This window comes from Zootoca vivipara, chromosome 14 (genome assembly GCF_965207765.1).
Source record: "Zootoca vivipara chromosome 14, rZooViv2.hap1.1, whole genome shotgun sequence".
NCBI lineage: Eukaryota > Metazoa > Chordata > Lepidosauria > Squamata > Lacertidae > Zootoca > Zootoca vivipara.
The window spans coordinates 18,770,136-18,797,224 of NC_142597.1; the positions used below are offsets into that span (position 1 = coordinate 18,770,136).

Genomic DNA, 27,089 nt, shown 5'->3' on the forward strand with positions numbered 1-27,089 from the left:
CTCGCTTCTAGCCTGCCTCAGGACTCTAGATGGAAGTAACCAGCAGAACCTCCAATCTTTGGTCCACTCTTCCAGCTGCTGATGTGATGCCAAAACAAGCAGAGGATAGAGCTGTTACAAAAAAAAAAATTATCCCCCCACACCCCTCCACTCGCACCATTCTCCATCATTTGAGAAAGGAAACTGCATTTCAGAATGATCAAAGTGGGAAGGGAATTCTGGGTGGGTGACGGGGTTGGGTTTTTTTGTGCTTGCCTTGTAGGGGCAAGCTACTCACTCACCCACCCACCCACCTATTTTATAAGCTACAACAGAATGCTTTGAAACAAGAACAACTCCAAACTTCAGCAGAATTATTCCACACCTCTTCTGTTCCACGGAGATCTTTTTCCAGCACATTCTGCACACACTCATCCAGTTTTGCAGAGAGTCCGTAATACATATTATCAAACAGCTGGTTGGATAATAGAAAGCTTCAAGGTCCAGGCCATTTATTTTATTTTTATTTATTTAATAAAATTTATAAGTCCCTTCCTTGACAAAAGCAACTGAGGGAAAATCTAAAACTTTTTTTAAAATATGCAGATAAAAACTAACATGAGAAACAAGTTGACACAATTTTTAATAATATAAATAAAACAGCAGCTACACATATATGAAAATTACATGCTTTGGTAGGCTTGTGGAAGCAGAAACAATTGCTGAAACCAATACAGTAAAGCAGGCATAGGAAACATTGGCTTGCCAGATGTTTTGAAACTACAACTCTCATGATCCCTAGCTAACAGGGCCAGTGGTCAGGGATCATGAGAGTTGTAGTTCCAAAACATCGGGAGAGCCAAGGTTGCCTATGCCTGCAGTAAAGGAACCCAACTAATTTCAATGGGAAGGGAGTTCTAAAGAATAGTGCACATATTAGTAAGAATAACATATAAAATGCATTATATTCAGGAAGGCTGCTTGCAAAAATGTGTATATTGGTCAAAGCTGCATACGGAAACATGTTTAATAGGAGAAATCTGCACTAATATGCTGATGGTGTTTCGTGAGGATATCTTAAAAAAAACCAATCTAATTGTAGAGGAAATGCGGATAACTGAATTTAAGAAACTTGGAAACTTGGCAAGCCAAAGCTGACAGGTTTCTCTATCCTGAAATCCAAGCCATATCTCTGACAAGGTAGACTCTGGACACACAGACAAGGGTCAGGCACTGGGTTCAACTGAATAGCCCAATGGCCCCCCCAGAGGTATGATGAAGCATTCCTTTTGCAAAAGAAAAGCATTCCTCACAAGCACAAAGGCAAATTTTGGTCAACAGAATGGTGGCAAGTCCCCCTGTGCAACTAGAAATCAATGCAGAGTTTGATTTTATTGTCTGTTCTCAGGGCCTTTAGCTCCCTCTTCTGGTTTCCACTCTGTCATGTGCAGCACTTTTGCCTATGAATAAAAAGCTGAACTGCCACTCATCTTAGTGCAGCCCAAACAACGGTTGTTGTAACCTGGCTCAGTGGAAGCCACCCTGGGATTGGAAGATGTCACACACAAGCTCAGTTTCCCAAGAGACTTCCAGTGATAGATGTTTCTCACTGAGATTTAGCCAAGAGGCTTCCTGCTGGTTACTTACACAGAAGCAGCTGCCCCCAGTCTGATTATTCTATATTTGAGAGTGATTCCACAGCTAATAATTTAAGGTTTCTAGGAACGGCATCTTTTAGCCTGGGTGAAGAGGAATGTTTTCAAGGTTTTCCTGAATGTTAGTGAGGGAGGCAGACATGTCTCACCAGGGAGGGCGTTCCACAAATGGCAAACTGCCAAAATGAAGACCTCCGGCATGGATCAGTGCCAACTTGGCAGCATTCGGTGGTGGACTCCCTATCAATCGTAGGGCCCAAGATGGTTGATATTGAGGGAGGCACATTTCAGTACTTGGATCCCAAGCTGCTTGCAGGTTTGCATGCTAGTACTAACACTTTAAATTGGGCCAGCAACCACTGCAGTGCCTTCAAGAGTGAAGACGCATGGTCCCATCAGGCTGCTCCAGTCACCACCCAGGCAGGCACAAATGGAACAGACAAGACGGTTCTCTCCAATGATCATAAGGGTCAAGGTCATTCTTAACAGAGGTATGTTAGAAACATCACGATTTGGCTCCATACCACTTGTTCTGGTGGGTGAATTGTGTTTGTATTATAGGCGATAGTCATGTCCCAGGCATCAATTACGCCAACCCTGAGACCTTGAAAAATGTATTTCATGGCAAGGTATTGGGCATAGCCATGGAAGTCGCCAAATCGCTCTGTGTCTGCATTCATTTCTCGGATATTCTCTGCTTTGACAATGACTTTCGTGTCAGGGCTTCTCAGGAGAAGGCGCTCAATGGCGCGGCGAATGTTTACAACCCTTCGCACAAAGAGATCCATGGGGAATGGTCTGAAGTGCTGGCCTATAGCGACGATGATGGCTGTGTCGTTGTCCCCTGCTACTTGGTCGATTTCCCGAGCAATGTAATTCAAATCTTTGACTGAATAGAAGGACTTGGTCACAATGGGGTACCCGTGTTTTTTCCACTGGATGAATGTGTTCCTCTCCAGGTCCAAAGCCACATGTGTCTTGAAGACTGGAACGCTTTGGTGATCAAAGTACTTCAACGCTAACAAAGAGGAGGTTGGAAAGAGGAAATGAATAGATAAGAATGTTTTGAAAACTAATAGCAAGGAAGTTTTGATGGTTCCAAGGGAGAGCTTTTCTTTTTCTTTTTTATATTTTTATTAGTCTTCAATTACAATATTCCAATAATAGCCTCATTATAACAATGCCAAATTTAATACAATTACAAGTACCAACCATGTGCTAGAATTGATGGTTTGATTATTTACTTTATTTCTAGTTACAGGTAGGTAGCTGTGTTGGTCTGGCATAGTAGAAACAAAATTAAAAAATCCTTCCAGTAGCACCTTAGAGACCAACTAAGTTTGTCATTGGTATGAGCTTTCGTGTGGTATCTGAAGAAGTGTGCATGCACACAAAAGCTCCTACCAATGACAAACTTAGTTGGTCTCTAAGGTGCTACTGGAAGGAATTTTTTTATTTTGTTTTGACTACTTTATTTCCGCATTCCAAAATCTTATTAATTTCAATTACACTCCAGTCAAAATAACAATCCCTTATACAACAACTGCAATATTAATGCCTTCCATTCGTATTGACACATTAAATGATTTATAAGCCAGCAGGTGAATCCTTCAAACTATATTCTTGTTCTTCCTGTGTGTGCCAATTATTCTGTCCATGGTGTTTCTTCCTGTCCTTGTAAAATGTTGTGTCTATCTTTTCCCAGTTATTCCCTCCCCAAAAATTATTCAGAGCACTTGAATTCATGCACAATATTAGGTAGTCAGGTCCAAGAGTCCATAACTTAGTGGCAGAGCACTTGCTTAGCAAACAGATAGTTCCAGATACTTTAACTCATAGCTGCCAAGTTTTCCCTTTTCTCGCGAGGAAGCCTATTCAGCATAATGGAATTTCCCTTTTAAAAAGGGATAACTTGGCAGCTATGCTTTAACTGGAAATGTCAAGGATTGTATCTCATGTAAGAAGGCAGGGAAACTCCTCTCTACTGAAGACCCTGGAAAGCCAGTGTTAATCAGGAGGCATGGATGGGTCTGATCTTTGTCCTGTAGGCTGTTAAAGTCATAGGTTTCTATACACACAGCCCTCTCCATCTGGGCAAGCAATAGGCAAAATCTCAGAGCTCAAGGACACATTTCAGCTAGACAGAAGCACTGGAGGAGAGCATTGAGTGGGAACATTGAGGGGAGGAGAGCAACATGGGCCAGATAGGACTAAGGGGCTGCATCCAGCTCCAGGGCTGGAGGGACCCCAACCCCACTTGATAGAATGATGGCTATTGATTATTTTACTCTTCCTCAAATGTTGAAGGACTCTCTTCTTCTTTTCTAGCATGAAGCTGCCTGCTAAATAATTTTATGATTCTCATGCTTCATTGGCTTCCAGTTTCTAAGCCATTTGTTATTTGGATTGCCTTTGTCTTCATTTTGACATGATTGGGTTCATTTGGTTTTACAGGCTTTGTTTGGCCTACTATGAGCTTAATCCAACAAGGAACTTCTTATACAGCAGGGGTGGCCACCTCCCAAGAGACTCTGATCTACTCACAGAGTTAAAAACTGGGAGTGATCTACCCCCTTTTGTGGGTTCAGGTCAAAGCTGTTGAGTTTTTTTAAGGAAGGGAAGCCCTGTTTTTTTGGGTTTAGGTCAAACTTGTTGAGCTTCTTTTAGGAGGGAGGGAGGCCCATTTTTGTTTAGGGCTTCAGGTCATAGTTCAGCTTTTTTTAGGGAGGAGGAAAAGTTTGGGTGAGCTTTTTTTAGGGGTGCCAGTGATCTAGCAGTGATCTACCACAGACATCCAGTGATCTACTGGTAGATCACAATCTACCTGTTGGTAGCATGAGGCTAGAGTTTCAGGTGTTGCAGCAAGTGTAGTTTTGAATTGTATCAAAGCATTCTGAAAACTGCAGCTAACGCCGCAGAATTACGCAGCTATCTTTGTGTACCTACAGAGGGCTGCATTCCTTAATGCCAGTGTTCTTCAATATGGGTCATTGGCTAAGTTGGCTGGGCATAGTGGGAGCTGTAGTTTGACAACATCTGAGGACCTGAGGCTTAAACTACAGCCCCCCTCCCACATTCTGCAAAGCAAGCTGCTTTGGAAACTTAAGAAACTGCCCATTTCAATTGATGACAGGCCTTGGGGATCTGCTGTTCAAAGGAGGGTTCTGCTGTTCAAAATTTCTAAACTGGGAAGGAAGGAAGGAAGGAAGGAAGGAAGGAAGGAAGGAAGGAAGGAAGGAAGGAAGGAAGGAAAACAACAAGTGTGAAAATCCAAAACCCAGCCAGGACGTACTTGTCACTCTCTTGGTAAGGTAATGAATCCATTGAAATGATGTTGAATCTCCCATGAGATAAATCATTTTGCTCTTCAGGCTGGCATGGATCTTATCCAAAGTGCTGAAATCGTGGATGGAGCAAAATTCTGGGTGCCAGGTGTTGTGCAAAACGTAGCCGCTGGGGACAGGAGAAGCCATCCCAATCCTGCACTTGTCTCTTGTCACCTTACTCGCTGAAGAAATATAACAAAGGAGAGGATGAAGAAGGAAGTAGTCACTGATACCTCCTCTGACCGCACAAGACCCCTGCAGGAAGTGATTGGATATTCAAATTCTCATCTTTGTAGGGAATCAAGTCATCCTAAGCAACAACTGAATTTTCTCCCTTGCATTATTCTTCCCATGACCTCTCTCTCTTGCCCCTTTCAAACTTTTCCTCACAACATCTTTTTTTTCAAATAGTCCTGTTCTTGCCACATTGCATCTCAGTCTTACAATACCAATTAAAAATTCAGGCCCTCCCTCAATTTTGGCATTTGCTGCATTCAAGTTGTGTCCAGAACCAGATAGTCTAGCTTACTTTTGCAGGGCACGACACGAATGTTCCCGAAATTCTGAGGGATCTCAATTCCAACACTGGACATTCAAGAAAGAGAAAATACTCATTAGAAAAGCTAATGAAGACAAATCAGGTTTTTATACACCTAAATGGCTACTGCTGGAAACTCAACACTAGAGCCAAGCTTCCATTAGAAGGGGAGTGGGAACACCTGTTTGTAACTGTTTCGATAACCGAACTTAGGAAAGGAGATGGAAGCACAACTTCTCCCTGTTTTCAGAAACCACTTGCAGATCCTCTAAGTGTCCCTTTTTTCCAGGGACAGTCCTGGATTTACAGAAGCTGTCCAGGTTTCTGATTTGATCCCGGAATGTCCCGCTTTTCCTTAGGACGTCCCTATTTTCATGGGAGAAATGTTGGAGGGCATGGAGTTATGCATACCCTGAGCTAATGTTTTATTATGTTTTTAAATGTTTTATTATGCATTTATATGTGTTGGAAGCCACCCAGCGTGGTTGGGGCAACCCAGTCAGATGAGCAGGGTATAAATAATAATAATAATGATAATAATAATAATAATGGAATAGGACATCGCTATTTTCATTGGAGAAATGTTGGATGGTGTGCAACCTAATGATCTGTGAAGAAACCTTCCCTGGTTCTGAAAATGGATGAAACAAGGGAGATTTTCTTCCCAGCATGGTCAGTAGAGATGATAAGACATCATCCTTCAGATTTTGTTTTCAAATTACATTTTAGAGGATCCCATAGGAGTTTTCAGTACTTCCCTAAGATAAAGCATTTGAACAGCAAAGAATGTACCTGTTTAAAAGTCTCCTTTCCATGGCTGTGAAATATGAGATGGGTCTGTTGTTGGACTTCAGCTGGACGAAAGCTTCACATGGCACATACTTTGGTTTCACACAGTAGAAGGCCTCCTGGTCTCGCTCATCTAGATACTCACACAGTTCTGCATTTGTGGTCTTGTTAAATCCACATTCAGTGAAGACATCTAACGTTTCATTTAAAAATTTGCCTGTGAAAACAATTTTGTCGTAGCCTCTCTTCCTTGCAGCCCACAGTGCTGAAACTCCTTCGCTGGGGTGGATGAGCATGAGGGATACTTTAACATTGCCAGTCCAGAATAAAGTGAAATTGACCAGGTACGTCCCATTCCTATAGTCTGTGATGCGCCCAGAAGCTCCTGCGTTAAGACTTGAAGAGAAGATCCTCGCTCGTAAGAAGTCTCCTCCGTATTCCTTCCTCTTGCCTAAGTAGTTGTATAAATCCAGTCGAACCATCAAATGCTCGCCGACACAATAAGAGTCTTTGTAGTTTAAGATGGTGGCCTTGCTGTTCTTAGCACTTGTGGTGGTATTTATATCCATGAAAGTGACGCTGGGCATCAGGTCGTCTAGTTTTCTAAGGACAGCTTTAATTTCTTTGTCATTTTTTGCCCATTCCGTTCTAGCATGTCTCTGGGTCCCATCTTTCATTGCCCAAAGTTCACTCCCGCTGTCTGTGATTGAAGCATTTAATAGTATTAAAAAGGAAGGCACCTTAAATCAGACACTTAGTGCATCTAGCCCAGTATTATTGACTGCCTGTATATTGGTGAGATTCTGCAGGGCCTCAAGCAGATGGTTTTTCAAATTAGCTGCTATGTTGTCCTTTTAATGGGAAATGTTGGGCATTCATCCTAGGTCAGGGGTCAGCAAACCTTTTCAGCAGGGGGCCGGTCCACTGTCCCTCAGACCTTGTGCGGGGGCCGGACTATATTTTTTTTTGGGGGGGGAGGGATGAACGAATTCCTATGCCCCACAAATAACCCAGATATGCATTTTAAATAAAAGCACACATTCTACTTTTTTAAAACACTGAAGCTGAGGCTCCAATACTTTGGCCACCTCATGAGAAGAGAAGAATCCTTGGAAAAGACCCTGATGTTGGGAAAGATTGAGGGCACTAGGAGAAGGGGACGACAGAGGACGAGATGGTTGGACAGTGTTCGCGAAGCTACGAACATGAGTTTGACCAAACTGCGGGAGGCAGTGCAAGACAGAAGTGCCTGGCGTGCTCTGGTCCATGGGGTCACGAAGAGTCGGACACGACTAAATGACTAAACAACAACAACAAAAACACCAGACAAGCCCCACAAATAACCCAGAGATGCATTTTAAATAAAAGGACACATTCTGCTCATGTAAATACATGCTGATTCCCGGACCGTCCGTGGGCCGGATTTAGAAGGCGATTGGGCCGGATCCTGCCCCCGGGCCTTAGTTTGCCTACCCATGTCCTAGGTCTTACTGTTCTACCACCAAGTTGCAATCCCTCCATCATCTTAAAAATGTTTTAATTTACAAGCATCTGGGAAACAGAGGAAGGGAATAAGCTGCACCACATATTTTCTTTATTGCAAAATTAACATTGTTCACAATGTGTTGTGGTTACAAACATTAACAAGAAAATGCTTACCAATACCTGCAGGAACTTCACTTTCTTTAAATTGCTTCACAAGGCCTCCAAAGCTGGTAAACTTGAGTGAGGAATTGAAAATAAATAATTTCAAGGGTGAGCACAGAGACACCGCCTCGGCTCCTATGGGTTCATTTGCAGCAAATTGGAAATGATGAAACAAAAATGTGGGTTCTCCCCTAGCTCCCCAAAATAATTTCTCATCCTGAATCACCAAACAGGGCTGGGGGAAGTTTATTCTAAGGCCACTGATTTCTAGAGGCAGAATCAAGCCAATTCAATGGTAATATATTTGCAGAAACAGGCACTGAATGATAGATTCCCACTGTCCTTTCAAGAACAGTTATAACTTGCTCAATAAACTGTGAAAACATAGGAGGGGTTGCTTAAAAGAGGTAAATTGGCACAATGTAACCAGAGATGTTCAATATGGTGATGGGCAAAAATGCCAACAAAAAGCAGTATACCCCTAAAAATCAGGTGGCAGAGACAAAAGGACTGGGTCACTTTCACACACAAACACCCACAGTTCCATGCATCCCAGAGGTCTCTGATTGTCCTCAAGTGAAAGCTAAATATTGGATTACATGGCAGTTGGTCTGATTTAACTAGGCAATTTATGAACGGATGGCTTCCAGGTGCAGACACTGTATGGATAAATATGAGAACACCTGGAATGAGTTTATACGAAATGTAGTAGGCTATTAACATTTTCATAAGCACTAGGACAATAACACCACAGTCAAACCTCAGTTTGCGACCGCCTCCGTTTGCGACCGCTTCGGTTTCCAACCACCGCGGACCCGAAAGTGTTTACATCCGGGTTCCGCGGCGCTCGGATGCGCAGAAGCGATCTGCGCAGCGCATGCGTGCGCAGAAGCGTGCATCGGGGAGCAACCGATTCGGGGAGCGACCGGCTCCATGGAATGGATTGCAGTCGCAAACCGAGGTATGACTGTATAGCAATTTATGCACGAATGTATGGGAATATTGTATACTGTTTCTTCTTCTTTTTGGTATACAGTATTTTCACTTTTATATGTATCTTGTTGTTTTTCTCCCTCTCACTTTTCCTTCTTTCCCCCACTTTATTTCTTTTAACTGAAATCATCTTAATAAAATATAAATATTAAACACACACACACACACACACAAGGCAATTGTAACATTCAGTGCATTTCCCCCAGACACAGGGTACTGGAACACACTTCCCTCAGAAAACTCACTTTAAGCTCCAGGGAAGAAGCTTGTTGAAGCTGCTCAGCTGAGGTGAGGGGAGCCTTCTGCACCTTATATGAGCAGCTTAATGGGTCCCTACCTTGCATCTCTGGCTCATGTGAGCCGGAATGGCGTGGGGGGCTTGCTCAGCTGAGGCGGACCTTTCACATGCGTCAACTAATAGCCAGGAGGCTGAAGAGCCTTAACTAAGCCTCGCTGCGTCTCCAACTCACAAGGAGATCCTTCCCAGAGCTCGTAGTGGGTGTCCTGAGAGGGTCTCCTCATGAATCGGAGTCACAGCGGGGCTTTGCTGAGGCTGGTCAGGTCTCTCCCTCCACTTCCGGGGCCCAACTGAGAAGTCCCAGTACACCGTTCTGGCATGTTCCGGCAGGGGAAAAAAGCCCTGGTAAAATTGCTACATTTTGTAGCATACATTTAATCTCTTATTATAATGACTGTAGTTTTTGCATCACGTTGCCCTTCAACAGTGTGTGTGTGTGTGTGTGTGTGTGTGTGTGTGTGTGGTATATATAAAGGTAAAGGGACCCCTGACAATTAGGTCCAGTCGTGACCGACTCTGGGGGTTGCGGCACTCATCTCGCTTTATTGGCCGAGGGAGCCAGCGTACAGCTTCCAGGTCATGTGGCCAGCATGACAAAGCCGCCTCTGGCGAACCAGAGCAGCACACGGAAACGCTGTTTACCTCCCCGCTATTTATCTACTTGCACTTTGACGTGCTTTCAAATTGCTAGGTTGGCAGGAGCAGGGACCAAGCAATGGGAGCTCACCCCGTCACGGGGATTCAAACTGCCGACCTTCTGATAGGCAAGCCCTAGGCTCTGTGGTTTAACCCACAGCGCCACCCGCGTCCCATATATATAATCCTACCTACAAAGATTTCACTTCATGCATCTGATGAAATGGGCTTAGATCAGGCATAGGCAACCTCGACCCTCCAGATGTTTTGGGACTAAAATTCCCATCATCCCTGACCACTGGTCCTATTAGCTAGGGATCATGGGAATTGTAGTACCAAAACATCTGGAGGGCCGAGGTTGCCTATGCCTGGCTTAGATCCACATAAGTGTCTGCCACAATGCTTTTGCTAGTTTCTTAAGATCCTGATTTGTTTTCTTTTTTGCTGCTCCAGATTAACATGGCCATACTTCTGGGAACTCTAAATTAATATCGTGGTCAAAACTTTATCTTGTTGAGTTCTCTCTCTCTCTCTCTCTCTCTCTCTCATTTATTCTTCTTCAGGTATCTGAAGAAGTGTGCATGCACACGAAAGCTCATACCAAAATAAAAACTTTGTTGGTCTTTAAGGTGCTACTGAAGGAATTTTTACATATACTGTATATTGGATGTAACATCAGGGAGTGACCCTCTTTTTAAAGAGAAAAAAAACAACCCTCTTTAAGGCACTTTATATTCCACTCTTTCGCTTTGCCAACATTTTATTTTCATAGAAAAGACTGGGTGAGGAATGATTCCTACCTTGGTCTCCATTCTGTGGAAGGTGTAGCTGAAGACAATGATTGTTCCCAGGACAAGGGCGAATAAAGTTTGCGACCTCAGGATCTGCACCAAAAGCATTCTGATCAGCTGTGTGAGAGGAGAGAGTTACTCTTGATTTCAACTCTTATCACTGTAGTGTAAGGTCACCAGAAATGTAATATGGATGATTGGCTTCCCAAATTGACCAGACGAAATCTCAGGCAGTTGTACATATTATAAAACAGATTTATTAAAACATTTATTGCAACAAATGGTGGCAGTGAGAATGAGTTTCTCATTCTGCCCAACCCATGGGCATACACAGAGTGCTTTTATACCTTTTTGACAGAGTGAAGGCCAGCCTTTCTGCAGTACTTCATCAACCAATCAAGAGAGAGCACCCCAAGATGCAAAGTCATTTACCTAACTCCACTAAGTGGTGTTATGTACCTGGTACTTTCATACACGTGTAACTGCGGTTTTGTGGCAGGGCTACATCCTCTGACAGTGGGTTGAAACAGGCCCTGTCTAGTTTGCCAGAGTTTCTCAGAAGTGCTGTGTGTGGTTAGATGTTTGCATTAGATGTGCAAACATGCTGTGCCTGTGTGCAAAGTGCTGTCTGGTTTACTTTCTCTATCAGAGACAGAGAGATTTTGAAAATGGAGTTCCTCTGGCTACTTAGGGCCTGTGCGGCCTGACCAGGATTATTCTGGCCCTGGTCATTGCCACCCTATAGTAGCATATCTGAATGTTGCTTTAAGACTGAAGGGGAACTCGAGCAGTGAATAGAAATCCATGGTAAGAACCAATTTCATTTTTACATGCTTGAGTTCTCTCCGGTGAGGATACATTACTACCCTCTGCAGAACCTTTCTCCCAAAAGAGACATCAGAAGAGTAAACACAGATCAAATAGTGCTTCGTAAATGTGTGAGGAGAAAGAAGTCCAGGTTTACAAGCTGCCTATGAGAGGAAACCTGTTTTAAAAAGCTGCTGAGGTTGCTGCCCCCTTTAATGAACATGGGGTTGCCCCATACCCTCCAACATATCGTGCAGCGGTAAATTAATCAAGCAGAGTCTCCTTCATAAACAGAATAAAGGTTTGCTGAAGAAAATAAACTTGTTCATAAACAGCATAGTCAAAGAGCATACACAGAGTGCTCATAGCAGCTATCTTAGTCTCCACAGAGGCACAGATCTTGGTTACTGGTTAACTGGATTCCTGGAGCCTCTCTTGTCTGCAACAACACAACACACTGGCTGAGACACACACACACACACACACACACACACACACACACACACACTGCACTGAGGCCCACAGAGATGGCTGGTTACATTTATAGGGAACCCAAGATGAGTCACGAGTCACAGAGACACAGCATTTTACTGCTACCGGTTAGGCTTGAAAGATTTGTGTAGGCCTCGTAGGCCGCACTGCCTAGGTCTTGCCTGCTTCTGCTCTCAATGCCCTTTGTCTCACGACACAACATTCCTCAAATGAAAACAGGAACATTTCTCACTCCCCCCCATCTGACCCTCCTAAGCCCCCCCCCATTTTTGTCCTCCCCCATTTCCTATCAAAAGAAGGCGAGTGCCACCACCACTTCACCGATGGGACACACACTGTGTGTGTACAGTGGTACTGTACCTCGGTTTATGAACACAATTGGTTCCGGAAGTCTGTTCATAAACGGAAGCGTTCATAAACTGAAGCGAACTTTCCCATTGAAAGTAATGGAAAGTGGATTAATCCGTTCCAGATGGATCCAGCGTTTGTAAACCGAAAATTCATAAACCGAGGTTCCACTGTGTGTGTGTGTGTGTGTGTGTGTGTGTGTGTGTGGTTGAAGGTGCATGTGTGTTATTCCCCACTTTTCTCCCACAAGCATTTACCCAATCGTCCTGAAATTTGGCCACAACCTCAGAGTCACAGGTAATCATGCACTTACACTGACCAGCTGACCAGCTGACACACCAAACACAGGTAAAAACCTGGATTTGTGGTCAAAAAAATTGCGCCGGACAAACATACTCCCACAATCCCTCACGCCCCAGAGACCACGCCTCCAACAGAGAGCAAACCGCCCCGAGACCAGGCCGCTCCCCAGGGACCTGCGCCCACCCAGGAGATCCCCCCCAGGGGATAGTTGTTTAGTTGTTTAGTCATGTCCGACTCTTCGTGACCCCATGGACCAGAGCACGCCAGGCACTCCTGTCTTCAACTGAGGCCTCCTTATAAAATATCTCATAAAAATCCCAACAGCTGCATCATTTTGGAGCTATTTGGAAGCTAGATCTTAAAATGCTAGTTCTCTTGGAATTCTGCTGCTCACTGCAGAAGGATCTCAGGGAAGCAGGAATGATAGAAGTGTGGACTTTTGGCTTGAAAAGGTTCCCTGCCACCACCTTTAACAAATTCCCTCTGTCACAAGAAGGAAGTTGGCTAAAGGGATTTCCCTTTCACCAGGAGACTTGCATATATATGTGGATGTTTGGTTTTTCTTTGATTTATACTGCAGTTTCTACCACGCCCTTCTAACACAGAAGACAATCATAGCCAACACAGTGCCCTCCAAATGGCGTTGGACTGGAACGCCCGTCACCAGCCTGACCAGTGGGCATAGGAGCCAACTCCTAGAGGTCAATGTCCCTTCAGTCCCCTCATAAAATCTTTGAGGGGGCTGGGCCCCTGCAAAGTTGAGGGGCATTGTCATTCAAATGCATACCCTCCAACATTCGTCGATGAACATAGGGACGTCCTATTCCCTAATAGTAATAATAAAATAATTAATTTTATTATTTCTACCCTGCCCATCTGACTGGGTTGCCCCTGCCACTCTGGGTGGCTTCCAACATATATTAGGGAGCTGGGTATGTTTAGCCTGGAGAAGAGAAGGTTAAGGGGTGATATGATAGCCATGTTCAAATATATAAAAGGATGTCATATAGAGGAGGGTGAAAGGTTGTTTTCTGCTGCTCCAGAGAAGCGGACACGGTGCAATGGATTCAAGCTACAAGAAAGAAGCTTCCACCTAAACATTAGGAAGAACTTCCTGACAGTAATAGCTGTTCGACAGTGGAATTTGCTGCCAAGAAGTGTGGTGGAGTCTCCTTCTTTGGAGGTCTTTAAGCGGAGGCTTGACAGGCATATGTCAGGAATGCTTTGATGGTGTTTCCTGCTTGGCAGGGGGTTGGACTGGATGGCCCTTGTGGTCTCTTCCAACTCTATGATTCTATGATTCTAAAAGCATAATAAAACATTAAACATTAAAAGACTTCCCTATAGAGGGCTGCCTTCAGATGGTTTGGAGGTCAGATAATTCCATACCCTTCAACATTTCTCCCATGAAAATAGGGACATCTTAAGGAAAAGCAAGACATTCCAGGATCAATTCAGAACCTGGGACAGCTTCTGTATATCCGGGACTGTCCCTGGAAAATAGGGATACTTGGAGGGTCTGCGAATGTGATCGATTATGTGGGGCATAGTATTTTATTCCCAATATTTTATTCAAGTTGGCATCCCTGCCAGTGGGCATGCTGGTTGGGGCTGGTGGGAACTGGAGTCTCCAAATCTGGAGGCCACCATGTTGGCTACCCCTGGCATAAACAATACCCCAACAGTTATAAAAACAGGTAACAGAACAATATAAATTACAACAGAGGTAGGCACAAGCAGATAAAATAGCACAATTTAACACCACCAGCTACCTACCTGACTAGGCAGAAGCCTAGGATGGAATAGGAATGTCTTCACTCACCGGCAGAAGAGCATCAAGAGAAGGGAAGTCACCCAAACCTTGTGGGACAGCCACTGCAATGGTTCTGTTTCTGAACAGTTCCACAGTCTGTGCTTGAGATAAGACACAGATAGGGGCTTCCGCCCCACACCATCCCAGATCTTAAGCAGTGGGCTGGCTGGTAGAGGATGTGAGAAAGACTAAAACAGGACGTGCCTCAAACTCAGTGGAAAATTCCAGGGTGCCCTGTCAGCTGAGTTAGAGGGTGCCATAGAGATAAGGAAGCATAGCCCCTGCTTCCTGATAAGGTTAAACGTTAGAATAGGGAGTGTAGATCGGTTAATGTATAGAAATGTGTTTGACTCTGATAGTTAGATTGTAAGCCAAGCCTCTGAAGGGAGGGGCGGCAGCAGTAGGGAGAGATATAAGCTTAAGCCTGTACATTGCTCTTGGCTCTTCGCCACTCAGGTCGTGGAGCCCGCCTTTGCAAACGCGTTACAATAAAGAGGAACTGGTAAGACTTACTTCGGTGTCTCCTTGTCTGATTGCAAGTCCACGTAAGGGACTTCTCACAAGGATGAGGCCCCTGAGTCACCCTGAACCCAAGCCATTTAGGGCTTTAGCGGAAATGAATCACCAATATTTGGAATTGTAGCCAAAAGGAAATTGGGAAGCAGTGCAGGCATTGCTGAATCCATGTAACTTAGGCTGTGTTGACACGGAAGTTTATTCCCTTTTCATGACTTTTCCCTGTTAATTTCCACATGACTGTATATTTAACAACAACAACAACAATAATAACAACAATAATTTTATTATTTATAACCCCCCAATAAAATATTAGAGGGGGCTGGATGCCTGCAAAGCTGCGGGCCATTGCCATTCAAATGCATACCTTTTAACATTTCTCTGATGAACACAGGGGTGTCCTATTCTGTAATAGTAATAGTACGTAATAATCAAATGTATTATTTATACCCCACCCATCTGACTGGGTTGTCCCAGCTACTCTGGGTGGCTTCCAACACATATCAAAGCATAATAAAATATCAAACATTAAAAACTTCTTGATACAAGTCTGCCTTCAGATGTATTCAGTTGTATGCCCTGACATCTGATGGGAAGGCTTTTCACAGGAAGGGTGCCACTGCTGAGAAAGCCCTCTGCCTGGTTCCATGTAACTTCATTTCTTGCATTTGACTTTTCACATGATGTAAAAACCAGTTTCAGAAGTATAGGGGCATTATAGTGATATAGTGCAAGTTAAACCCAGAAAGCATGGGGCTAAATGGTTTCCCACTTCTCCTGTGCTTCCTAGACATGGGTCTGAGTGGACTTCTGCTTGTCCCACTGCTTTCTCCAGGAAAAAATGGCTCTTTAACCCTAAATCAGAACAAATGTGGACAACCCAATTGAGATTTGCTCCAATTCAGCATTGAAGAGTGAGTTTTCCCAGGGGAAAGTGGTGGGAGAAGCAGAAGTCTGGATGAGCCCATGGCCTCATTGGTATGCACCCAGTAAACCCCAATTGAGTCTAAGCCATGGTAGTCCCAGAGGCAATTTAGACAACCCATTGCCACCCTTCCAATTGCTAGCATTTCTTTTTATAAACTGTAACCTTTGCTTACAGAGATCTAGCAAAAATGGGTTAGCGATTCTTACCTAGCTGTCCCACAAGAGATGGGGAAGGGCTTTGCACCCACATCCTGAGCCACTTAATCCCTTACTCACCAATCTCATTCCCATCCGGACTCCTCCATGCCCTTGTCTCTCGCTCTGTTCCTTCCTTCTCTTATTCCTGCTTGCTTTCTGTCCTCACTGATGTTGGCAACAAAAGGTGAGAAAAATTATGCTAGTCAGACCGGTATTAGTTTCTCTTCTCCTTGCATGGCAATTACAGTGGGGGGCGGGGGGGGGAGGGTGTGTCGCAAAAAAAAAGTCACCTTAAATGTGAACGTTAGAATTATGCCCAAATAGCAGAGTCAAATTGGATTGCCACCCAGTAGGCAGACCAGTATTCATTTTTCATCCACTTTTTTGATTGGCATATGTGCTTGTGTATCTCAAAACAAGAGGAAGAGAAATGAATACTGGTTTGTCTAGCACAATTTTCCGCCCTGCTACTCTCATCTATACAGTCGTATTTTGGTTGCCGAGCGTAACCCATTCTGGGACTCCTGAAACGGTTTGAAAACCAAGGCACAGCTTCCAATTGGCTGCAGGAGTTTCCTGCACTCAATCAGAAGCCATGGAAGCAGCGTTAGACCTTCGGCTTCTGAAAAACATTCGCAAACTGGAACATTCACTTCCGGGTTTGCGGCATTCGCGAGCCAAAACGTCCGAGTACCAATGCATGACTGTATATATTTGCATTCATACCCCACCTTTCCTCCCAATAGCTCCAGGTGGTGTACATAGCTCTTCTCCCCATTTTACCCTCACAACAACCCTGTGAGGTAGGTTAGGCTGAGAGCAAGTGATTGGCCCAAGGCTACCCAGAGAGCTTATTGGCTGAGTGGGGTTTAAACCTAGTCCGACACTCTAACCACTATGCCACACTTGCAGTGAGGAATTTGTCTCAGGGATAGATAGGTTGGGCCGTGGAAAAGAAAGGGGAGGGCCAGAGGAGACAAACGGAGAACGCAGTTCATAAGCATTCGTTGCAAGCCTCTGAACATGTGCTGAACACTTTTCATTCACTAAGAAAAGCACGGTAGCAGTCTCAAGATGCCCCCAAATCTTTAATCAGGGCAGGATAAATGAAGTGCTTGCAATGGACAGGCAGGCTTAGACTTGCACACCTCTTGCTACAGAGAGAGGCATAGCTGCCAAGTTATCCCTTATTTTAAGGGATTTTCCCTTATGCTGAATAGGCTTCCTCGCGAGAAAAGGGAGAACTTGGCAGCTATGGAGAGAGGTCTTGCACTTTGCAGAGCTAAAAGACCGAGGCAGGGGTGTGGAGTGCTTTTGGGAGGAAGTACAGTATCTAAACATTTTTGAACCAAGGTTAGGCCTCATTTTCTATGCTAAGGTCAGATGCAGGTGAATAGAGTGTTCCTGGACATGCCTTTTCCTCTGCGCCAATCTACCTGGTGTTAGGGAAGGAGCTGAAGGATCGCAGACTCCTCATACCCACTCTATATTTTGTCTTGAAATCCCAGAAAGCTACTACCTGTCTTTCTCAGCCCTACCTGGAGGTAATGGCCAGCATTGAACCTGGAACCTTCTGCATGCAAAGCAGATGCTCGAACCACTGAGCCATGTCCCCTCTCCACATTAACTTTTGCATTCCCTCCCCAATTTTGCCTCTGTAATTTTATTTGTGTATTATCATATGCAGAAGCAGAGGACATCAAGAAGAGGTGGCAAGAATACACAGAGGAATTATACCAGAAAGATATGGAGGTCTCGTACACCCCAGGTAGTGTGGTTGCTGACCTTGAGCCAGACATCTTGGAGAGTGAAGTCAAATGGGCCTTAGAAAGCACTGCTAATAACAAGGCCAGTGGAAGTGATGATATTCCAGCTGAACTATTTAAAATTTTAAAAGATGATGCTGTTAAGGTGCTACACCCAATATGCCAGAAAGTTTGGAAAACTCAGCAATGGCTAGAGGATTGGAGAAGATCAGTCTACATCCCAATTCCAAAGAAGGGCAGTGCCAAAGAATGCTCCAACTACCGCACAATTGCGCTCATTTCACACGCTAGCAAGGTTATGCTTAAAATTCTACAAGGCAGGCTTAGGCAGTATGTGGACCGAGAACTCCCAGAAGTGCAAGCTGGATTTCGAAAGGGCAGAGGAACCAGAGACCAAATAGCAAACATGCGCTGGATTATGGAGAAAGCTAGAGAGTTCCAGAAAAAATGTCTACTTCTGCTTCATTGACTATGCAAAAGCCTTTGACTGTGTCGACCACAGCAAACTATGGCAAGTTCTTAAAGAAATGGGAGTGCCTGATCACCTCATCTGTCTCATGCGAAAGGCTGGACTAGATGAATCCCAAGCCGGAATTAAGATTGCCGGAAGAAATATCAACAACCTCAGATATGCAGATGACACAACCTGGATGGCAGAAAGTGAGGAGGAATTAAAGAACCTTATAATGAGGGTGAAAGAGGAGAGCGCAAAACATGGTCTGAAGCTCAACATCAAAAAAACCAAGATCATGGCCACTGGTCCCATCACCTCCTGGCAAATAGAAGGGGAAGAAATGGAGGCAGTGAGAGATTTTACTTTCTTGGGCTCCTTGATCACTGCAGATGGTGACAGCAGTCACGAAATTAAAAGACGCCTGCTTCTTGGGAGAATAGCAATGACAAACCTAGACAGCATCTTAAAAAGCAGAGACATCACCTTGCCGACAAAGGTCCGTATAGTTAAAGCTATGGTTTTCCCAGTAGTGATGTATGGAAGTGAGAGCTGGACCATAAAGAAGGCTGATCGCCGAAGAATTGATGCTTTTGAATTATGGTGCTGGAGGAGACTCTTGAGAGTCCCATGGACTGCAAGACGATCAAACCTATCCATTCTTAAGGAAATCAGCCCTGAGTGCTCCCTGGAAGGACAGATCGTGAAGCTGAGGCTCCAATACTTTGGCCACCTTATGAGAAGAGAAGAATCATTGGAAAAGACCCTGATGTTGGGAAAGATGGAGGGCACTAGGAGAAGGGGACGACAGAGGACGAGATGGTTGGACAGTGTTCTCGAAGCTACGAACATGAGTTTGACCAAACTGCAGGAGGCAGTGGAAGACAGGAGTGCCTGGCGTGCTATGGTCCATGGGGTCATGAAGAGTCGGACACGACTAAACGACTAAACGACAACAAAATTATCATATGCATATTTATTACATAAAGAACCCAAAGGTTTCTGGGTGCTCTACAAAAGATTAAGAACCACAAAGTCACTGCTCAAAATCTTAAAAGCCAAATACAATTGGATCCAGGAGAAAAGGGAGACTGAGAGGGAACAGGAAATCAGGCATAAGGAGGCTGTAATAATTCCATAGCAGCAGCAGTGGTAACAGTAGTAGTAATAATAATATTGAAATCATTATTAATAATAAAATGCAGTAATGATTCCTCTGTTTTAAGGTTTGGGGCAGGGTGAAAATGTGAGTTTTGGAGCATCCTGCTTCTGACAGCTTGTGTAAAGAGTTGCTGTTCAGTTCCTTGCAGGTCCAAATTACAACCTCGAGTAGAGACACCGTTGTCAGTTTGTTGCAAGAAAAGCAATACTGTACAGGGTCTTGTGGCACCCTAAAGACTAAACAGGTGCATCTCACCACAAGCTTTCATGAACTTCTACTTCATCGGATGCCTGGTATGCTAATCCTCTGCAGGCAGGGCGTAGAGAGATATATAAATGAAAGCAGTGAAGTCAGAGGGCAACCAAGTGCAAGGAAACTCATCATTTAGAAGGCAGAAAACAATGACTCGGTAGATTAGCTTTATTTCTTACTAAAGAACTTGGAAGGAGCCCATTGTTCTTTGCCACCTAATAACTTTGCTCCCCTAAAATAATCTTCCATGTAAACAGATGGCTCCCCTCTTTTCAATAACAGCCGTGCAGATGATCTCCACATTTTTCTAGGGAAAATAATGCTAAGAGTTGACTCTAAAATGACAGGAAAGGAGTTAGCACACTCACTGCTTTATTTTAACCTGAACATTTGCAGAAATGGAGTGAAAGGTACATATGCAAAACAACTGAAAGCCTGTAAAGAGGTGTAGCTGAGCTAAATATCTATTAGGCATAATTCTTTGGATCAATGTCCTAGTCTTTAGCTTGATGTGAGCACTGCCTCTTACTTTACGTCTGATGCTTTGTGCTGCTCTGCCTTTTCCTCTGCAAAAATGACCCAGGTCCACCCTTGGGCATGGTGGGCAGGACACAAAGGTGTTCTGCTCTCTGTACTGGGGCTTTTCAACCTCTGCTTCCTGTGCTGGCCACCATGGATGTCCAGGGCCGGATTTAGATTTGATGAGGCCCTAAGCTACTGAAAGTAACGGGGCCCTTTATATGTCCAGTTTTCCTTTGTCAACAACAAATTGCCACTGTATCTTGTGATGAATATATGCTATATGGTATCTAAACCTAATGCTAATAGGTATCTAAAGCCATTTGCACATAACAAAATACTGTATGTATTTTAGCAAAGTAATTGCTGAACTGAAATACAATTAAGAAGAAGTATAATAATAGTGAAATACAATTAAGAAGTAGTATATTAATAGTGAAATAATTATTAAGAGGGGAAGGGTGGCAATGGGTTTTCTAAATTGCCTCTGGGACTACCATGGCTTAGACTCAATTGGGGTTTATTGGGTGCATACCAATAAGACCAGGGTCCCCAAACTAAGGCCCGGGGGCCGGATGCGGCCCAATCACCTTCTAAATCTGGCCCGCGGACGGTCCAAGAATCAGCATGTTTTTACATGAGTAGAATGTATCCTTTTATTTAAAATGCATCTCTGGGTTATTTGTGGGGCCTGCCTGGTGTTTTTACATGAGAAGAATGTGTGCTTTTATTTAAAATGCATCTCTGGGTTATTTGTGGGGCATAGGAATTCATTCATATTTTTTTCAAAATATAGTCCGGCCCCCCCACAAGGTCTGAGGGACAGTGGACCGGCCCCCTGCTGAAAAAGTTTGCTGACCCCTGAATAAGACAATGGGCTCATCCTGACTTCTGCTTCTCCCACCATTTATCATCTACAATGCTGTTTTATTTATTTTATAGTGCAGTACATTGATTATTGCTTTCATTTTATGGATCAATGGTCTCATTAGATAGTAAGATTCATGTTAAATTGCTGTTTTAGGGGTTGTTTTGTAAAGTCTGGAATAGATTAATCTGTTTTGCATTACCTTCTATGGGAAAGCACGCCTTGGTTTTGGAATGCTTTGGTTTTGTTTTTGTTTTTTTAAAAAAATATTTTTATTGGTTTTGCAGAATAAACACAACAATTTAAACACAACAAACACAAACAAAAATAACAAGAAAAAAATAACATTACAAAAATAACAATAAAAACACAAAAATCAAAATACCATAATCCTTTTCCATTAACATTGTAAAAGGGGACTTCCTCGAGTTCCCCCTATCTGCGGTTCATTTCTCATTCATCTTTAGCAATTTCCAATTCATTGTTTAAAACTCCTTCCAATTTCAAGTCTCTCATACATCAATGTTAGTCTCGACCTCAAGACGCCCACACGTTTCAACGTTGAAGAGAAGTTTTATTTACAATAACAAATACAAGCTACAGTCTCAAGCCACGGCTCTCACTGACTTACGACTAGTCTGATGACTCATCTGAGTCCTCAGCGTTGTTCCACCTCCCTTTATCCCTCTGTGGGAACCACACCTTCTTCCTTCTATTAAGTGACGTCAGCCTCCCCCTTTCTTGTAATCCAGCCCTCCGTCTCTGCTTCACGCCGAGTGGATTATTAAGAGCTTCGGGAGAGCTGTTTCCTGATATCTCTCTAAATTCACTCTGCTCCCCCTCTGCATTCCCCAATTCTGGGCCACCGTCCAAATCAGTCAGCTCTGAGTGTTCACTTGTTAACCCTATGCTGACATCATCCCCCTCTCTAGGGTCCTCCTCCCGTCCTTCAGGTTCCCCCACTCTCGTCGTTGGCGCTCTCTGGGTTACTTCCCATCCTTCCTCATCCTCATCTTCCCAATAACTACAACCCGGTTGTGGCTCCTCCACCTCTTCCTCCCAATCAAGTTCATCATTCGTTTCTAGTACCCCCTCTGCTTGCTCTTCCACCCAATCTAGGGGTTTGGGCTTATTGGGATATCTGCGGTGAAACTCCCTCTGCAGCCTGGACGCATGTATATTACTTGCGTTTTCCCACGAGTTCTCCTCCTGACCATATCCTTTCCAAGCCACTAGATACTGCAACCCTCTACCCCTTCTGCGAGAGTCTAGGAGCTCGGCCACCTCGTACTCTGGTTCACCTTCCACCCAGATTGGTAACGGTGGTGGCTCTCGTCTCTCCTGGTACCGATGTTTAGGCGTTACCGGCGATAGTAACGACCGGTGGAAAACAGGATACATCTTCATTGATGCTGGTAGTCGCAACTTGTAGGACACAGGGTTGATTTGCTCCAGCACTTCAAACGGTCCTACCCGCTGAGGTTGTAGTTTTCGACAACGTCCCTTACTTGGCCAGTCTTTTGTGGACAACCAGACTAGATCGCCCACCCGTATCTGCTTGCCCAGTTGTCGATGTTTGTCTGCTTCTGCCTTGTATTGGGCCTTCACCTTTTCTAGCTGGTCCCGCAGAATACTGTGCAATGCTTCCATCTCTTCCGCAAACTGTTCAGCTGCGGGCACAGCCAAACTCTCACCCTGCCCCGGAAATCCCCTTGGGTTTCTCCCTTGACATGCGAAAAACGGCGTCTGTCTTGTTGATGTATGCACCGCGTTATTATATGCAAACTCGGCCAACGCTAATTTCTCGACCCAGTCATCTTGTTGGTAATTAACATAACATCGTAAATATTGTTGTAAGGTGGCGTTCGTCCGCTCAGACTCACCATTTGTCTGCGGGTGGCGGGCCGACGAAAGACACACCTCCACCTTCAATAGTTGCATCAACCGCCTCCAAAACTGGGAGGTGAACTGCGTTCCCCGATCTGACACCACCTTCCGCGGTAATCCGTGCAACTTGAACACATGCTCCACAAAGAGTTGAGCTGTTTCCTGAGCCGACGGCAGCTTCTTGCAAGGCACAAAATGCGCCATCTTAGAAAACAAGTCTACCACCACCCAAATTACTGTCTGTCTCTGTGAAGCAGGTAAGTCCGTAATGAAGTCCATGGAAATAACTTCCCATGGCCCCTGTGGTGTAGGTAATGGTTGAAGCAGACCCGCTGGGGTCTCACGCGGCCTCTTTGCCCGTTGACAAACCTCACAGGCTCTGATGTATTCTTTGACTTCCTCCTGCATACGCGGCCACCAGAATTCTCTGGACACTAAGCGTTCTGTCTTCCATTGCCCAAAGTGGCCTGCCGTTGGGCAGTCATGGCATTGTCTTAGCACCTTTGCCCGAAGCTCACCTTCTGGCACATAGAGAGCTTCCCCCTTGTACAACAACCCTCCTCGCTCTGAAAAACCTTCTGCCTGGGCCTCCCCCTTCTGTATGGCTTTTCTCTTTTCTCGAGCGAACACATCTTTCCGCGTCTGCTGCTGAAACTCAGACCGTTCCACTACCGTCCCCGCTGCAAGCTGCAGTTGCTCAGGTTTAAGAATTAATCGTTGCTCCCCTCCTGTCTCAGCTCCAAAATATTCTGGCTTACGGGACAAGGCATCCGCTCCCTGATTCTGCGCACTTGTCACGTACTTTATCCTGAAGTTGAACCTGGCAAAAAACTGTGCCCACCTGATTTGACGTTGGTTCAAATGACGTGCCGTTTGCCAGTACTGTAAGTTCTTATGATCAGTACGCACCTCCACCTGATGTTGAGCTCCTTCTAGAAAATGTCGCCATACCTGCAAAGCCTCTTTAATGGCTAACAACTCTCTTTCCCATATGGTGTAATTTTGTTCAGACGAGTTTAGTTTCCTTGAATGAAAAGCACACGGTCTCAGTTCCCCCTTTTCATCTGCTTGTAGTAACACTGCCCCAAGCGCCTTATCCGACGCATCTGTCTCCACCACCATCGGCTTGTAAGGATCCGGATGAGCCAGATACCTTTCCTCTACAAACATGCTCTTCAACCTCTCGAAGGCTTTCTGAGCTTCTTCGGTCCATCGGAATTCCTTTTTACCCTTCAGACACTCTGTTATTGGCACCGTGATTCCTGAATACTGATGTATAAATCGCCTGTAATAATTAGCAAATCCCAAGAATCTCTGCACGTCCTTTCGAGACTTAGGGCTCTGCCATGACAACACCGTCCGCACCTTCTCTGGATCCATGTGCACCCCCTCTGGGGTGATCCTATAACCCAAGAACTCGACCTCCGTCACATGAAATTGGCATTTTTCTAATTTGGCGTACAGTCGATGTTCCCTCAGTCTCTGTAACACCTCGCTCACATGTTGTATATGCTCTTCTGGACTCTCCGAATAAATTAAGAGATCATCCAAGTAGGATACTACCGAGTTATCAAGAAGATCTGATAGCACGTAGTTGATAAATGCCTGAAAGGTGGCCGTGCCTGACTGCAATCCAAATGGCATCACAAGATACTCAAATGTTCCATACCTGGTGTTGAAGGCCGTCTTCCATTCATCTCCCTCTCTCACTCTTATCAGATTATAAGCCCCTCTCAAGTCTAGTTTTGTAAAAATCTTTGCCGTTCTCAACCGCTCCAGCAGATCCCCAATTCTTGGCAATGGATAACGACTAGGAATCATGCTCTGGTTGGTCAGGCGGTAATCCACGACTAGCCTCCTCTCAGAAGTCCCCTTTTTGCTTACAAAGAAGACAGGAGCTCCTCCTGGAGCTTTTGTTGGTCTTATAAACCCCCTCTCCAAGTTTTTCCTCAGGAACTCCCGTAAGTCAGCTAACTCTACCTCGGACATTGAATACAAACGGCTGGTTGGTATTTCTGCTCCTGGCAGTAGATCTATCTTACAATCGTATGGTCGGTGTGGTGGCAGCCGATCCGCTTCCTTCTCACAGAAGACATCTCTGAAAGACTTATACTGAGGCGGTATCTGCGTCTCCTTCCCCGTCAGAGGCCCTGAGACCATTGTTTCATTGGCCTCACTACTACTCTCCGGCCTGACTCCCAAGCAGTTTAATCTGCAGTATACCGATGAGAAGGTCATGGATCTCTGACCCCAGGAGATCAATGGATCATGTCGCGCCAGCCAGCTCATCCCCAGCACTATGGGATAGGATGACAATCTTGTGATATGAAGCGCAATAACTTCCCGATGGCCTGGCAACTCTAACCCGATGGGCATAGTGGCCTCCGATACACAACCAGATAGCAGCGATCTGCCATCAATAGTTCGAACTTCTAAAGGCTCTTCCAATGACTGTGTTGCTATTCCCAGCCTACTCACCAAGTCTACATCAATAAAATCTGTGGAGGCTCCAGAATCTATAAGAATCTCCACACGCTCACTCTTTCCATCTGGGAGTCGCAGCATCGCACGCACAGTAATCACTGGTATGACCGGTCCCGGTGGAGGCCCTGCTGCTTCCTCTCGTCCCAACCTGAGGCCTCCAGAACGGGTTGGGGCTTCTCTTTTCCCGACAGCAGCTCTCTGCATTCTTCTGGTGCTGTTATATCCGTCCCAGATATTGTGCCTCGTGGCCTTCCCACAGTACACTGCCGGGCCATGTGATTAACTGCGCCACAATTGAAACACAATCTCTCTCTTCGCCTTCTCTCCCTCTCAGCCCGTGTAATGCCAGTTACTCTGCCCCCTCTGAGAGCACCCAATTGCATGGGCTCTTCTTCATCCTGAGCCAGTGAACCCTTAGTCTCCAATGGCACAAAGCTTCTGGGACTCTCTGATCTCCCTAAGCCTCTTCGCATCTTGTTCCACGACTGGAACCTCAGGCCTAGTTGCAATGCGGCTTGTCCCAGCTCTTCTAAGGTGTTGAATCTGGGCATCTTCGCCAACTCATCACGAATTTCTTCAGATAGCCCCGCCTTGAACAAGCCTACCAAGGCCTTTCCTTCCCAGCCCAATTGTCTGGCATACATCACAAAATTAGACCAGTACTGAGCTACACTTCCTCTCCCTTGTCTGAGACTCAAAAATTCTTGCTCCAACACATCCTGTTGGGCTGGGTTCTTAAATGTACTGTCCATGAGTTTCAAAAATGCCGGTAAGCTCTTAAGGACTGGATCAGCGGCCATCATATAAGGGGTAATCCATTGCCTTGCCACCCCTTCTAAAAGCCCCAGCACTGTAGCAATTCTGGCCTCATCATCTCTGTATTCTTCCCCTTTAAGTCTTAAGTAATACAAACAGGCAGCCCGAAAGGAATCATACTCTGCACTGTCCCCACTGAATCGTGGAGGAAGGGGTATCAAATTTCTTGTCATTTGCCTACCGGATAAATCAGAGAGCTGTTTTGCCTGTTCCTCCGTCCTTCCTTCCAGTCGTGCTAATCTCATTTTCAGTTCTTGATTCTCTGCCCAAAGAATCTGTGTAGGGTCCATAATTGGTGGGGTTGCTGCTGCTCCTTGCTCCACAACCGGCTGTTGCAGTGCCGCCTGCCTCTGCATCTCGTCCTCCATTCTTTCCTTTAATCAGTTGGCTTGTTTCAGCAGCAGTAGATAATGAAGAGATGAGTCATGCTGTTAGTCTCGACCTCAAGACGCCCACACGTTTCAACGTTGAAGAGAAGTTTTATTTACAATAACAAATACAAGCTACAGTCTCAAGCCACGGCTCTCACTGACTTACGACTAGTCTGATGACTCATCTGAGTCCTCAGCGTTGTTCCACCTCCCTTTATCCCTCTGTGGGAACCACACCTTCTTCCTTCTATTAAGTGACGTCAGCCTCCCCCTTTCTTGTAATCCAGCCCTCCGTCTCTGCTTCACGCCGAGTGGATTATTAAGAGCTTCGGGAGAGCTGTTTCCTGATATCTCTCTAAATTCACTCTGCTCCCCCTCTGCATTCCCCAATTCTGGGCCACCGTCCAAATCAGTCAGCTCTGAGTGTTCACTTGTTAACCCTATGCTGACAATCAAT

General features: G+C 44.9%; 1 protein-coding gene across 3 annotated transcripts; it reads right to left on the bottom strand.

Moving 5' to 3' along the window:
* Positions 1 to 485: 485 nt before the first annotated feature.
* LOC118097068 (NXPE family member 2-like) lies at positions 486 to 11,393 on the bottom strand. Of its 3 annotated transcripts, none has more exons than XM_088657605.1 (6): positions 10,662 to 11,393; positions 7,953 to 8,007; positions 6,291 to 6,987; positions 5,490 to 5,545; positions 4,927 to 5,142; positions 486 to 2,652 (listed from the first exon to the last, which is right to left on the bottom strand). In XM_088657605.1, the coding sequence occupies exons 1-6, from the start codon at positions 10,758 to 10,760 to the stop codon at positions 2,117 to 2,119; spliced, it is 1,659 nt and encodes a 552-aa protein (XP_088513731.1). In that variant the 5' UTR covers positions 10,761 to 11,393; the 3' UTR covers positions 486 to 2,116. The 3 variants fall into 3 exon arrangements, with proteins under 3 accessions (XP_088513731.1, XP_034995545.3, XP_088513732.1); XM_035139654.3 differs by having other exon boundaries at positions 7,947 to 8,007; XM_088657606.1 differs by lacking the exon at positions 7,953 to 8,007.
* Between the last annotated feature and the right edge of the window lie 15,696 nt (positions 11,394 to 27,089).

What these genes read in the sequence shown, in the direction of transcription:
- LOC118097068 (XM_035139654.3), bottom strand. Translation starts at nt 10,760, where the DNA reads ATGCTTTTGGTGCAGATCCTGAGGTCGCAAACTTTATTCGCCCTTGTC. An exon ending in TCCACAGAATGGAGACCAAG is followed by an intron (nt 8,008 to 10,661) that starts GTAGGAATCATT and finishes TCCTCACTCAAG; the next exon opens with TTTACCAGCTTTGGAGGCCT. An exon ending in TGAAGTTCCTGCAGGTATTG is followed by an intron (nt 6,988 to 7,946) that starts GTAAGCATTTTC and finishes CTTCAATCACAG; the next exon opens with ACAGCGGGAGTGAACTTTGG.